The sequence below is a fragment of the Phodopus roborovskii genome, unplaced genomic scaffold (genome assembly GCF_943737965.1).
Source record: "Phodopus roborovskii unplaced genomic scaffold, PHOROB, whole genome shotgun sequence".
NCBI classification, from domain to species: Eukaryota; Metazoa; Chordata; class Mammalia; order Rodentia; family Cricetidae; genus Phodopus; species Phodopus roborovskii.
Window position 1 is genome coordinate 1 of NW_026125640.1, and position 13,475 is coordinate 13,475.

Genomic DNA, 13,475 nt, shown 5'->3' on the forward strand with positions numbered 1-13,475 from the left:
TGCTTGCAAATTTAGTTGCCCAGGGAGATCAGATATGTTCAATCCCATGGAGGTGGGGTCCCAGGTGGTAGTAGTGAGCTGCCAGACATGGTGCTGGGAACCAAACTCCAGTCCTCTGCAAGAGCACTCCTGCTCTTAACCACTGAGCCAGCTTGCAGTCCCCATTCAGCTTTTCCCCAAAGATGCCCTTTATTTGAACTTTAGGGGAAATTTACCTCATGTGTTAAGGCGAGCACTTGATTTCAGTGTCTTCCACCTGCCAAAGAAAAAGAAAAGGGACTCAGGCATTTGGCTACATTTTTCCATTTGTCAGTGGGCTGACCTATAGATTCTTATAGTTGTTTGCACGGCAGGAAAGAATCACGTGAGTCAGAACAGAAACAGGCATATGGGGAAGGAGTTGTGGTGGGCTCTGAAGTGAATATCCATACCTTGGGAGCTAGCAGGGTATGACAGTTAGGGACACTCAGAGGCTGGGGCAACTTGTCTACTCTGTTGATGGAGCATTCTTGGGGGAGGAGCTCCTTGGCCAGCTGTCCATTCTTCTTCAACCTGCAGGCCTCTTGGTATGGGGGTGAGATGGGGGGCTGTGTGGGCGGAGTGTATTTATACTCGGAGCCATTTTCTAGCTGTGGGACACAAGGGGCAGGCAGATGATGAGTTTCTGAGCATCTAAGGCAGTCTCCCTGCCCCATGCTCTGATGACTGAACACTCACGTCCAGAGGATAACTGCGATCTGAATCGTAGGCGCTGAGGTCCCCACAGGTCACAAAGGGCACAATAAAACGAGCAGGACCATGCAGCTGGTTGAAATCTAAATCTTGGAAAGAAGCAGAGTGAAGACTGAGGGCAAGGCCAGTAATAACACAGAATACAGGAGCATTAAGCCCCTCCAACTGGTCTATCATCAACTAGTCCTCTAGGGCAGACTGCCTTCACAGGGGGCTTGTCTGATCACTGATTCTAAAATGTCAGCCCCTGCTCTGGCTTTCCGCTGTATTTTGTCCACCCAGCATTTTACCAGCACAGTCTATCAGGACCTTGTCTCACTCAAATGGTATCTGCCTTTGCCAAGCAGGGGTGAGGCTACAAATCTGCACAGGGAACATGCTTAGCATAGGTGAGGTTTCCACCCAAGGGCAGTGACAGGGTTTTCCTAAGACAGACATGATCTTCCCTGGGTGGATGCTTAAGGACTCTGAAGCAAGAGAATCTCCACCAGGACCAAGGGCTACCATTGGGGGACCACCTAAAGCTCCCTTTAGTACAAAATATCCCTACGAGGGGGTGCAACAGACATCAGGGTGGGAGGCTGAGGGCCCTCAAAGAGACATTAGATGCATGTGGTTGGTACACTTTCCCCACGCATGGGTCAACAGCTCTGGCTCTCACCGTATGAGTGGTCCAGCAGGGGTCTGGTCAGATCTGGAATGAAGCCCTCAGGAGGGTCATAACCCTGACAAACAGCAAAGGCCTCTGTGGGAAGAACCTGGTGTGAGGGGTGGCTCCCTGTCACCTCAACCTTATGTGGACACACGCCCAGTCAACCCCCTGTCTGTCAGGTCTCCATGCCACTGACCAATGCTGGAATTCCGGCTGCTCTTGGGCTTGGCACAGAGCACACTGGAGAAGAAGACCCGCAGCTGGCTGTAGAGCAGTGTTACATCTCGGCCTCGGAATATCTGTAGAGTGTGGAAGGCAACTCGGAGAAGTAAGAGTGCCCCTCCCCCGGACCTTTCCCAACTCTCCCCCAGGTCCTTCAAGGCTCACCTTGGCTACAAAGCAGCCCCCTAGCTTCAAGACATGTGTAGCAATGTTGAGGGCCTGTGGGAAGGACAGATGGGTACGGTGGAGGTTGTTGAGGCAGAGGCAGCCGAGAGGGCTAAAGGAGGACAGGGGCAGCCACCAGGGTTACTCACAGCTAGCAGAAGCTGGGCCTGCATGTACTCATCGACATCATGGAGGCCAGTGACTGTATGGAGAGGAATAGCATTAGGGCACCTCTGATTTATCTTTTTGTACCAGAGATTAGAAAAATAAGACATTTACAGGCTCTCTTACTGCTGAGGTTCTGGAAACAGAGTACTGCCTTCCAACTGGATTTGAACCTGACCCCTAGCAGCTGGGAAGTCATTTCAATTCTGGAAACTATTTGTCCCACATTTCTACCTCTAGCCCAGATGGCTCCTCTGAGTTTGATTTATAGACCAGCCCCATAGGCTCAACAAGTCCAAAGCCAAATTTCTACTACTCTTTGCTTCTCTACCAGCTCCTCTCTGTTTCTCAGATCATCTTGATCCTTCCAGTTATTTGTGTCAAAAACCTTAGTTCCTGTGGCCAACTCTGGTCTCCATCATCCTCACATTCCAGCCAAGCAAATCCAGCCAGCTCTAGTTTCAGAATGTGGCTTCTACTTGCCTGTGACTAGAGCCACCACTGTTGGTGTTCACTCACTCCTTTCCACTACTGCAGGGACCATCTCCTCCTGGTGTCCCTGCTTTCGCCTCGGCCCTCATGTTGTTCAAGCAGCCTCAGGGATACAGTCACAATCCCAGCCAGGCAGGCTTCCCTGGTCTATGACCCTCGGGCTTTTTTCAACGTTCTTAGTACCAAGAGCAATGCTGTAACTGATGGCCCATTAGCACGTTCCCTATCAACTCTCTTCGCTGTCAAGTCAGGGAAGCCTTTCTTGTCTACTTTATTTAAAATCCCAACTCATAGTTTTAACTTCCTTGGCCTGTTTCAAGTACTTCCCTATAGTATCTACTATCATTTTTAGTTCATTTAATTATCTTTGCATTCAACCTTACAAATTTCTATTAGTTTGGCATATTTTTAAAACTTAAAAAAAAAAAACGCGTATGTTTATGCGTGTCCGTGTTTGTCACATGTGTGTGCTCATGGAGGCCAGGAGAGAGTGTCAGATGCCCTGGAGCTGAAGCTATAGGCAGCTGTGAGCCACCGGGCATGGATGGCTCACAAATGAACTCAGGTCCTCGGAAGAGTACTAAGCGCTTTTTTTTTTCCTCCCACCGACACCTCCTCTACCAAGCACTCTTAACCACTAAGCTAGTTCCCCACCCCAGTTTTTGTTTTTTTTGAGTCAAGGCCTCTCTTGTTGTCCAGGCTGAGCTTGAACTCTAGTGATCTTCCTGCCTCACTCTCCCCAGAGATGGAATTACTCGCGCTGAGCTGCTAGCTCAATCGTTTTCTTTTCTACGTATTGCCACTAAAACATTTACTTCACAAGGTCAGTGGAATTTATTTATGGACACTTTCCCAACGTAACAGATATTGTTCTACACAGATAGCTGGCAAAACAACAACAACCAAAACCAAAAACATAGGATTGAACCAGCAGTCATATGAAAAGACAGAAGGGTGGACAAAAAGCACAAAGCTGAAGGGCAGGAGGTATACCTTAGCAGCAGAACACTTGCCTAGCATACACGAAGGTCCCTCTATTATAGCACCATGAGACAGTTAAAAAAAATAAATAAAAACTTGAAAGGTGATGGAGAATGAGGGCAGGGAGCAGAGGTAGAGAGAAATTGCCAGAAAGGAGGAAATAGTGAAAGCAGAGGGCTAAGAGGGAGAAAAAAAAATCAGAGCTAGGAGATAAATGTCACCCCACACCCCCATTTACCATCAGGAGCCCCATCACACACTACTAGGTCGGCAGGGCAGCCCTCAAAGTGCTGGATGATCTTCTTGGCAGTGGAAAGCTATGGAGAAAGGGGGATGAGTGGCCTCAGTGCCCCTCTGCTGCCCTCACCCTCAAATCCCACCTTCCCACAGCCTCAATGCTCTTAGGCTTTGCCTGTCTGGGACCAGGTTCCATCTCTAGGGACCCATCCTCCCCATCTTTTGGTGTCTCTGCCATACAATCTGTCGCTGTTTGTCTGCTGTTTACCTGCCTTTCTCAGCTCCTGGCTCTGATATGGGGAGAGAGCCCAGTAGGCTCTGCTTGTGTTAAACAAGTGTTCTAGTGCTAAGCTACATCTCCAATCCCCCTCCTCTTTCTTTTTGATATGGGGCTGGTGAAATGGCTTAGCAGGTGAAGGTGTTTGCTGGCAGGCCTGGTGACCCAGAGTTCTAGCCCCCAAACTCACATAACAGAAGGAAAGAACTGACACCTCCAAGCTTTCCTCTGACCTCTATATGCAGACCATAGTGCACAAGCACCCGCATACATACACGCAACAAATAATAACAAATAGTAATCAATTCATTCAAAATACTTTTATTCTCCTCTCCCTTTCTTTTCTTCTTCTTCTTTTTTAAAATGTACATAGGTGTTTTGCCTGTACGTATGTCTGTGCCCCACATGTATGCCTGGTGCTGGGGAGGCCAGAAGATGGGCCTCACAATCCCTGGAACTGGAGTTACAGTCAGTTGTGAGCCACTATGTGGGTGCTCGGAATTGAACCCAGGTCCTTTGCAAGGACAACCAATGCTCTTGACTGCTGAATCATCTCTCCAGCCCCTAAAATATTTTAAAAACTGCATTTATTTATTAATTTAGTATGTGTGTGTTTAGGTACATGTGCAACTGTATGTACGTGGAGGCCAGAGGACAGCTTTCAGGATGGAACTCAGTCATCTGGTTTGTCAGTAAGCACCCTTACCTGCTGAAGCCACCTTACAGCCACCCCCCTCCTTTTGTTTTTCGAGACAGGGTTTCTCTGTATTGCTTTGGAGTCTGTCCTGGAAGTAGCTCTATAGACCAGGCGGGCCTTGAAGTCACAGAGACCCGCCTGCTTCTGCCTCCCGAGTGCTGGAATTAAAAGCGTGTGCCACCACTAGGCTACTTTTGTTGCTTTTTGTTTGTTTGTTTGCTGCCTTGTTTCTCTTCCACTTTCTATAACCCCCAAAACAGAGCCTTCTCTCTGTTTTGCTCACCTGAGTGATGTCCCCCTGTATCTGTATCACGCCTGGGAGTGGAGCCATAGCCTGCAAATCCACAGCTACCACCTGACCAGATGTCTGGCCCCTGTGGACAGCAGAGCCCATGTCAGCACAGTCTTCACTCTCAGCCCTTCCTCCCAGCAGTTCCCCCTCCTAGACCTCCACTCACCCAACCTTCTGGCTCAGCACCTGGCTCCAGCTGCCTGGGGCTGCGCATAGGTCAACTGCCCGCTTCACACCTGTGCACACACAGTAAAGACAGACTTGGTCAGCTGCATAGACCTTGCTCACCTGAGAACCCTGCATGATTCATCTCTCTCCCCTGCTCTTGTGCCACCTCCTCTAAGATTTGTGACCCATCCTCTTCCCTGTCTTCCTGCCCCAATATCCTCAAAGTTAGCCCACCCACTACAGTGAGTTTGGCAGGAGCAACCTTGTCTTCACTACCAGGTCACTTGGTCACCAGATTAGGCACCTTGGAAGAGATGAAATTCCTCATCAAGTTGAAGTAGCTTGAAGGCGCTTCGGGCCCGCCAGCCATTCTCCTTGGCCAGGCGGTAGTAGACATCCCGTTTATCCTTTGATGTTCGTCCCATCTCACTCTGCTGGTAGGCAATGAGCGGATGCTATCCTATATGAGTAAACAGGGCAGGTAGTAGGATGCCACCTACCTACACAGGGCAGAGAAAATAAAGCACAGCTAATTGAGTTCGTGTGACCCATATGATAGCTCATTCAACACACAGAGACTAAAGCCCCAACAGGACCCTGAGTCCCTTATCATGCAGTCTCAGGCTCCTTTTCTCATCACACAGGCCCCCACCACTGTGGGCACCACAGTTTCCACAGTTAATGACTTACTACTGACCCTGCTTACCTCCAACTCCTCTCACTGGCACTCTACACAAGCAATTTCTCTCAACTATCTTCTCTGGCCATTGCATCTCTATTAACACCTGCCCATCTCTCTGGTTATTTCCAGTGGCTCCAGATTCACAGAACCCTACTCCCCCTCACTAATGCTATGCTTTTCACACCTAATACCCTGATACAACCTTATTTCATTTCCCACAGCCTAATCTCTCTCTACTCTGCACTCCATCAATCCCTTCAAAGATTAGGCCTTCAACCATTAATTACTACCACGTTAATCTCCATTGATGCCTAGAGGATCATGACCTTTTATGTCTCTATCATGTCAATTTATCAGTTAAGCTCTCCAACCAACCTCTCAAAGATCACACTAGTGGCCTTCAGTATCCTTTTCATCAATACACACATTTCCCAGAAGGCTCACACACCTTCTTTTTCTTCTTTCATCGCTTCCCCTACTAGTCCTTTCATCACTCTGCCTACCCATCTCTATTATTCTCTCCATAACCGATTATTATGTAAACTGCTGAATGTTCAGAACCCTCAGGAGGTCATACTCTCATTAGAAATTCCTTCACCATCCCTCCAGTGAGCACACTCTATCAGTCTCCAAGAAAAACTCAACTAAAATGTTATTAGCCTTCACTAACTTTCCAGTGGACATAGTGCCACATGTCTAATACCTTAAAGAATCATCTTCTGTTAACAGCCCCAAGTCCATCTTCATGACCTCAAAGACCATCACCGTATTAGGACCACCAGATACCCCTCCAGGTGGTCCAGCGGATAGCAGATCAGCTGTGTAGCTACATGTTGCAGCCGCTCGAGTTCACCCAGCATTCTAGTTCTTGCTCTAAGCAAGCTTCCCAGGGCTTGACTGAACTATGCAGTTGCAACACCAAGAATAAACCCCTTCCATCCCGACAGGGAAGGCATGCTTTCAGTCTTGGTCCCAGTTTGTCCTCGGTGCCCCAGGACCTACCTCAGCTCTTGGACAGTGAGGGAGATTGGATCACCAGTGTGCAAATCGTTGAGAAAAGGTAGGGCTCCAGTTGGTGTTAGTTGACCCGAAGGCCTGTCGCACAAGCATAGAGGTTGTAACAACGTGGCTAACTTTGCATTGTGAAACACTTAGTTCTACGGAGGTCCGGACCAGAGCAGGACGTATGACGTTAGTCTCGTCATCTTTTGTCGACGTATCCGGGTCACAGGAACTGCTAGTCCCAGAATGCAACTGATATTGCTTAGCCAATAATGTTGCAAGGCACGTGAACCGGCTCTTAGTTCTTTGTTTCAAGGCCAAGGTCGTATAACTGCGCTCAGGAGGGCAAGGCAGCAAGATCGCGAATTCTCGGCCAATCTGAGTTATACAGAGAGACTTTAGCATGGGAAATCCCCACCCCGCTCCACGCACTTGCACAAAAAAAGCAAGAAAAAGGAGGCCAAGACAACTTACTGAGCTTCCCTTTTACATCTTAGCATTCACTGAGCCTATGTACTACATTTCCCAAAATTCAGCGACATGACCACGCCTAGTCTCTTTACGTCTGGCGGGAAGGGAAATTACGCAAGGGGGCGGAGCATGACCATGCGGAGGAAAAAAGTGCTTTGCAAAAGGACGCTAACCGGGAAGCTGCCGCGTGCAATTTTGCATCGTACTTTCACTGGTTGACTGTGGTGCTTTCAGTTTTGCCCTCTCAGAATTTTAGTTTCCCCATCTGAAAAGTGGAGATCATCACTGATGAAGAATTCACTTTGTTAATTGGAGAGTTAGAAAGGTGTACACCCTTTCCTAACTCTGTATTTTCCTAATAGTTTTGGAAACATTTTAACCACCAAGCATCACTAAAAAGCCTACCTATGAATTTGTGGCACAGCACACCAGGTAAAGGCACTTGCTGCCAAATCTGACCACCTGAGCTCTATTCACCAGACCCACACCTCCACATGCACACTGTGGCAAGTCTCCCTTCCCCAAATGAATGACTAAATAAATGTACGGATGAATAACATTTTAAAGAATATATGTATGCGCATATGTTCGTGTTTGTGCTCATATGTCATGACTGTGCAAAAAAATACAATAATGGAAACAATATTTGCCATGTATTAGCCACTAAGTGCTTTCAGTAGTGTGCTGGTAAATGGTTAACTGGCTTTTGGCAGGGTAGGGGGTTGGTTCTGTTTGTAGCATTTACTAGTTTCCATGGTTTACATATTATCTATCATCTGGTCAGATTTTAAGTCACCCATGTGTAGTGTGAACACAGGTGCAGCATTAATGTATTAATTGGACCGTACAATAGGGGAAATGGCTTAGAACGGGCATAGAAAATGATTGAAATACAGTAAGATTATTAAGAAGTGATAGATTTTAAATATCTATTATCTTTAAAAATCCAATCTATGATAGGTGTTGGTGGTGCGAGCAAATAAAGTAAACAGCCTACCTTTGAGTTGCATCCCCAGCCTGGCTTTCTGCATTAATATATTTTTTTAGGTGAGGCCTGGTGGTGCACACCTTTAGTCCCTACACTTGGAAGGCAGAGGCAAGAGGATCTCTGTGAGTTAGAGGTTTGAGGCCAGCCTGGTCTACATAGTGCTTTCCAGGCCAGTCAAGGCTACAAAGAAAGATCCTGTCTCAGAAAAAAAATCTGTGTGTGAGTACGCGTGCATGCACACACACACGTGTACATGCACATATTTCTGTTGGGTTTGTCTGGAGGTCAGAGGACAACTTTAGGGAATTGGTTCTTGTTGAGGTAGCTTCTTTTACTGTTTCTGCTGCTGTTTTATATAGCCCAGGAAGTTGGCATGCTAACTTCTGGGCTATTCTCCTGACCGGCTGTATGAGTGCTAGGATAACAGATGCATGCCATTGCACACAGCATTTACATGGGTTTTCGAGGTCAATCTTGGGTCATCTCATTGTGTGGCTCATGTATTTATCCACTGAACCATGTCTCAGACCCCATTCTGCATTCTTGAGGGGTCCTATGAAGAGACAGAAACATTTCTGAAGGAGATTTTTTTTTTTTAGACTCTGGGTAGCAATAACCTGTTGTGTAGCAGCAGCCACTTAAGGTACCTGAGAGCCAAGGAAGGAGGGGCAGCTTGGGATGCAGCTCAGTGGCAGAGCACTTGCCTGGTGTGTGTGAGGTTCTAGGACTGTGGTTCTCTGTTGAGTTCCATCACCAGCAAAGAAAAAAAACAAAAACATTACATTAAAAAAGCAAAGCAACAGTTTTGTCAGTGGAGTGCAAGAGAGTCTTGTGGGGTTATGGGAACCTGGCTCTCATGCTGCAGTAAACAAGTGTGAGAAAGGAAGGGCTCAAACAGGCCGCTGCTCCACAAGAGAGCAGGGAGTGCCAGGCATCGGGGGCCCATGTTCATCCTGTTGGATGCTTCCTATGTCCTGTTTTCTTGTGGGCCAACAAGAGGATGTTTAATTTTTAGCAAAGAAACTTGCTTCCTCCAGCAGGGCTGATGGTTTGGGGGGCAGGAGCCAGGCTCTGAATTCCTCATGCCACTGGAGTTCTTAGTGTCACCTAAGAAGACAGGCTGGGCGACCGGTCCTCAATAAGCCAATGAAAGAGGCACATTAATAGTGAAAAGTAGGAAAAGGAGAATCAATCCATCTGGGCATATTGGAAAGGAGGACAAAGAGATCCAGTGACTATCTTCCACCAAGTCTATCTTAGGTGACGTGACATGAGGTTCAGGTTTAAGTAGGGGGTCAGATTTATGCATAGCTGTGCAGCCGTAGTCAAGGCGTGCTTCTGTGGATGTGTTAGACCCATCAGTAATTTGCTTCAGTCTCTCTTGCAAGGTAGCTTGACAAGTTCCAAAACCTCTTTCCTCGAGACAAGTTTTCCCCCTGACTGGCCCCAGATTTCAGCCTTTTTCTTCACCCAGCATGAGATTCCTGGGGAAATTCCAATTTCTTGGGGTGCATTGTTTCAATAGTCTAATAGCCAAAGAAAGGGACACAAGTGTCTCTTTAGAATATCCTCATTCCTGCCAGGCAAGCCAGTTACACCCAGGCTCTTCCCGGAGCCAGAGGCTCCCACCCAGCACCCTACTGAGTGTAAAGGTGTCCTCCCCACCACCTCCTGAAGAGGTCAAGGAGGGGCACAGCTGCCAGAGCAATTTTTTTCTCAGAGCGGGCATTTATGAGGGGGAAGAGGAAGCCTGGGCCTAGATGGGCTTCAATCACTGTGCTGAGGGCAGGGGTGGGCTGGGGAAGCAGTGGGTACATGGACAACTTTGAGGGACAGGAAAGGATCGGAAAGAGTTCCCCAGTGGGGTGCCTGCATTAAAGGACAGATTAAAATCCTAAATGCAGAAGTGTGTGTGTGTGTGTGTGTGTGTTGCTTTACAGACCATCCGTCCATTCATTTAAAAGCTATATAAGCATCAATTAAGATGGACTGAGCATTGTGACAAGCATTTTACTTCTGAAATTTATCTCCTCTATAACTTCCTAAATTAGGCATTATCTTGCTCCCGAGGAAGCCAAGGCAAGGCAAAAATTAGGAATTTCTCATGGCCACAGAGCTAAGGAATTGCTGAGCAGAGCAAGCTTTTGCCAAAGGGTTGCTTTGCTATGTTGCTTCTGCTCCTGGATTCTGACCTATTTTAATGAATACCAGGGTTCTTTTTGAAGAACTGATTATCTTTCTCTCCCTCTAATTATGTATGTAGGCATGCATGTATGTAGGTATGCAAGCATTTTGGTTTTTTGAGACAGGGTTTCTCTGTATTGCTTTAGAGGCTGTCCTGGAACTCACTCTGTAGACCAGGCTGGACTCGAACTCACAGAGATCCACCTGCCTCTGCCTCCCAAGCGCTGGGATTAAAGTTGTGCACCACCAGTGCCCAGCTCTCTAATTTATTTTTTGAGATGGTCTCGTCATGTAGCACAAGATGTCTATAACTCAAGGTCTTTTTGTCTCAGCCTCCACGGTGACCAGACATGGGTCGCCGTACCCTGCTTCCCAAAATGACTTTTATTTGTAGAAATAGGAATGCCAAATATCACACAAAGCCCTGCTTTACTGAAGCAGCCAATCCTTAGACGACCTTGAGTAGGAGTACTACCCTGATGAACTAACAAAGTGTTCTGCTCCCTGGCACAAATTCAAGGCTGCAGGAATACTTTAGAACATCTGTTCCTCTTATAACAGGTTGTTCTCCACAGCCAGATCCCACTTGCTCTTTGCTTTGCTTTGTGACAATATATGTTGTTCACCTGATGTGTGCAGTGCTTTCAAGCTTCGAGGGCCTAAAAATGGGGCTGACAGGTTAGTTGACGGTTCATTGCCCCACACCGGCTCCTTTGACAGACACATAAAAAAAAAAACAATAATATCGTACCTGATGTTTGGAATTTTTTGCCTCTTTGCTGTGTGCCTGGTAGCTCTGTAGTGGGCAACATTTAAGAGCTGAGGAAGGTTCTGGCAAGGGAGATGAGTGATCAGAACAGTAGATTGTAGCTGAGAAATGGATAAGTGCATGGGTGGGTGAGGGTGTGTATTTTGTGTATTTTTCCCCAAAGTACATTAATCCTTTAGACAGGATACCAGATTTTTCTTGAAGTGTAAATACTTGCCTAGCCCTCCTCCCCCATTTAGTTACATGGGCCAAAGTTTCTGCTGACAGGTGTCTTTTTCCCTGGCCAGCCTGAAGTACAGATGTATAATGACTCTAGGTGGGGGAGGGTGTCAGAGGAAACAGAAATCTGAGTAGGCCTGAATAGAAGGGAAGGAGACAGCTGCTGGAGTGCCCACCCAAATGTGGCATAAGGGTGTGTGTGTGTGTGTGTGTGTGAATATTATGGGTATATCTTATGTGCCATGAACACAAGAATACAAGCTGTATATGGATGGGCCTTATAATTTATCTGCCTGGTTGTGTCTTCCTTCTACACCACCTCCCCAATTTAACATACTTCTTTTCTGGCAACCGATGTATATTACTGCCTACTCGTACTGGTCATCTGAGATGTGTGTTGCTTAGGTGTTTATGTGTGTTCTTTGCAAGACTTGTGGGTGCATTTCTTATGTATGTTTTCTCTGAGGCTGTGGTCATGCCTTTCTTTGGGGAGTGGCTACAGGTGTGTGTAGTAAGGGCGTTTCTTCTGGAGCCACTGGATTTATACTATCCCGCTTCTTGTTTCTTCCTTTGCACATTTAGGTATAATTTCTGATTTCCACTTTGCAACAGCATAAGTGCATGTTCTGTGTGTTTCCCATGGATGTTTGATTTTTGAATCTTTGAGTTTGTACTTGGGCTGTGTGGCCATGGACTTCCATGCATATAGGTGGGTGTGCATATCACCAAGTTTCTCTGTACCTTCATGCTTGCTTGTGAGCATCTGCTTCTCTCTGTGTGTGGCTACTTGTGGCCACAAGAGTCCTCAGATACAGAGGCATCATTTTGTGGCTGGGATGAGGAAGCTGTCCCCTGGCACCATCTGACCTTAAGTGTAGAAAAGATGTAGGGATGCACTGGGCGTTGGTGGTGCATGCCTTTAATCCCAGCACCCAGGAGGCAGAGGCAGGCTCCAAAGCAATGCAGAGAAACCTTGTCTGGAAAACAAAACAAAACAAAAAGATGTAGGGATGCATTGTGCTCTGTGCACTCATCTGTGCACCCATCTTTGTGAGTAGCTGCAAGTCTGTGTGGGATCAATCAGTTGCTTCTCTTTGGTGTGTCTGTGAGTCAATGGGCAACTATCTCTAAGTTGATGTATTGTGTGAGGCTTTGATTCTGTGGATGACACTATAGAACCGCTATTATTCGGCATGACCACGAGTGTATGACTTTCCCATAAGCCTAGGTACTCGATGTGCAGCCCTGTCTCTCACCCCGAATTTGTGGGTGATTGTGAGTCTTTGTGTGCAGTTGACTAGATTTGGTGCCTGCATCACTGAGTCCCTGGATGGAGCTGGGAAGGAGCCTGTTGTGTAGCTGTGATCCCCGAGTGTGCAAGAGTCTTTGCCATTGTGGGGAAGTAGATGGGGGTGGGGGCATCTAGGCTACCTTTGAAGGTTCAGCCAGCTTCTGGCCTTTCCGGGAATTCTATGCTGCCTGTAGGGGGTAGGCAGGCAGACCAGGTTCCACATAGAGACTTCTCGTCCACCTGGGCTTCAAGCAGCCTAGTCTAGTTAAGCTAGGATTTCATGCCTGACTCCCTGTAAGGATCTCATGCCTTGTCTGGGACAGACATGCCTGTCATATCCTTGGATGGAAGTGAATAGATAGACCTCCCTCTAAGACAATGAGATAGACTGTGTGAGACTTTTCAATTAGGGCATGGACAGGCCCCACCCGATGCCTGGGCTGGCCTCCAAGACACCGAGACACACCCAATTTGCGGACACTATCCATACGCCTTAACTACAAACGCTCTCCCTACCTCTGTCTTGGGGACGGAGTGTCTAAGGTCCTTTTCAGGCCAGGCTGCCTTACACTGGCCTCTAGTGACCTGACTGTATCTAACTGTGCTTCTGTCCTGAGGCTTACCAACCCACTATTACCTCTGTCTCTTTGTCTCTTTGGGATGATGTGTCTGAGGCAAACCTTTTCGGGACTCGTTTAGCTGTACATACCTGTCTAGTAGCCTATTTCCTGTTACTGGCGCTGATTGCCTTTGGCATTCTTCCTGGTTACTGTATGAGTCCATTTCCAC

General features: G+C 47.3%; 1 protein-coding gene across 3 annotated transcripts; it reads right to left on the bottom strand.

Moving 5' to 3' along the window:
• Positions 1-210: 210 nt before the first annotated feature.
• Positions 211-6,895, bottom strand: Ftsj1 (FtsJ RNA 2'-O-methyltransferase 1). Of its 3 annotated transcripts, none has more exons than XM_051177921.1 (12): positions 6,761-6,895; positions 5,385-5,576; positions 5,079-5,148; positions 4,904-4,994; positions 3,648-3,726; positions 1,921-1,973; positions 1,772-1,825; positions 1,581-1,683; positions 1,394-1,477; positions 718-821; positions 432-629; positions 211-256 (listed from the first exon to the last, which is right to left on the bottom strand). In XM_051177921.1, the coding sequence occupies exons 2-12, from the start codon at positions 5,503-5,505 to the stop codon at positions 224-226; spliced, it is 990 nt and encodes a 329-aa protein (XP_051033878.1). In that variant the 5' UTR covers positions 5,506-5,576; positions 6,761-6,895; the 3' UTR covers positions 211-223. The 3 variants fall into 3 exon arrangements, with proteins under 3 accessions (XP_051033878.1, XP_051033880.1, XP_051033879.1); XM_051177923.1 differs by having other exon boundaries at positions 221-256; positions 718-815; XM_051177922.1 differs by having other exon boundaries at positions 221-256; positions 5,385-5,540; positions 6,765-6,888.
• Between the last annotated feature and the right edge of the window lie 6,580 nt (positions 6,896-13,475).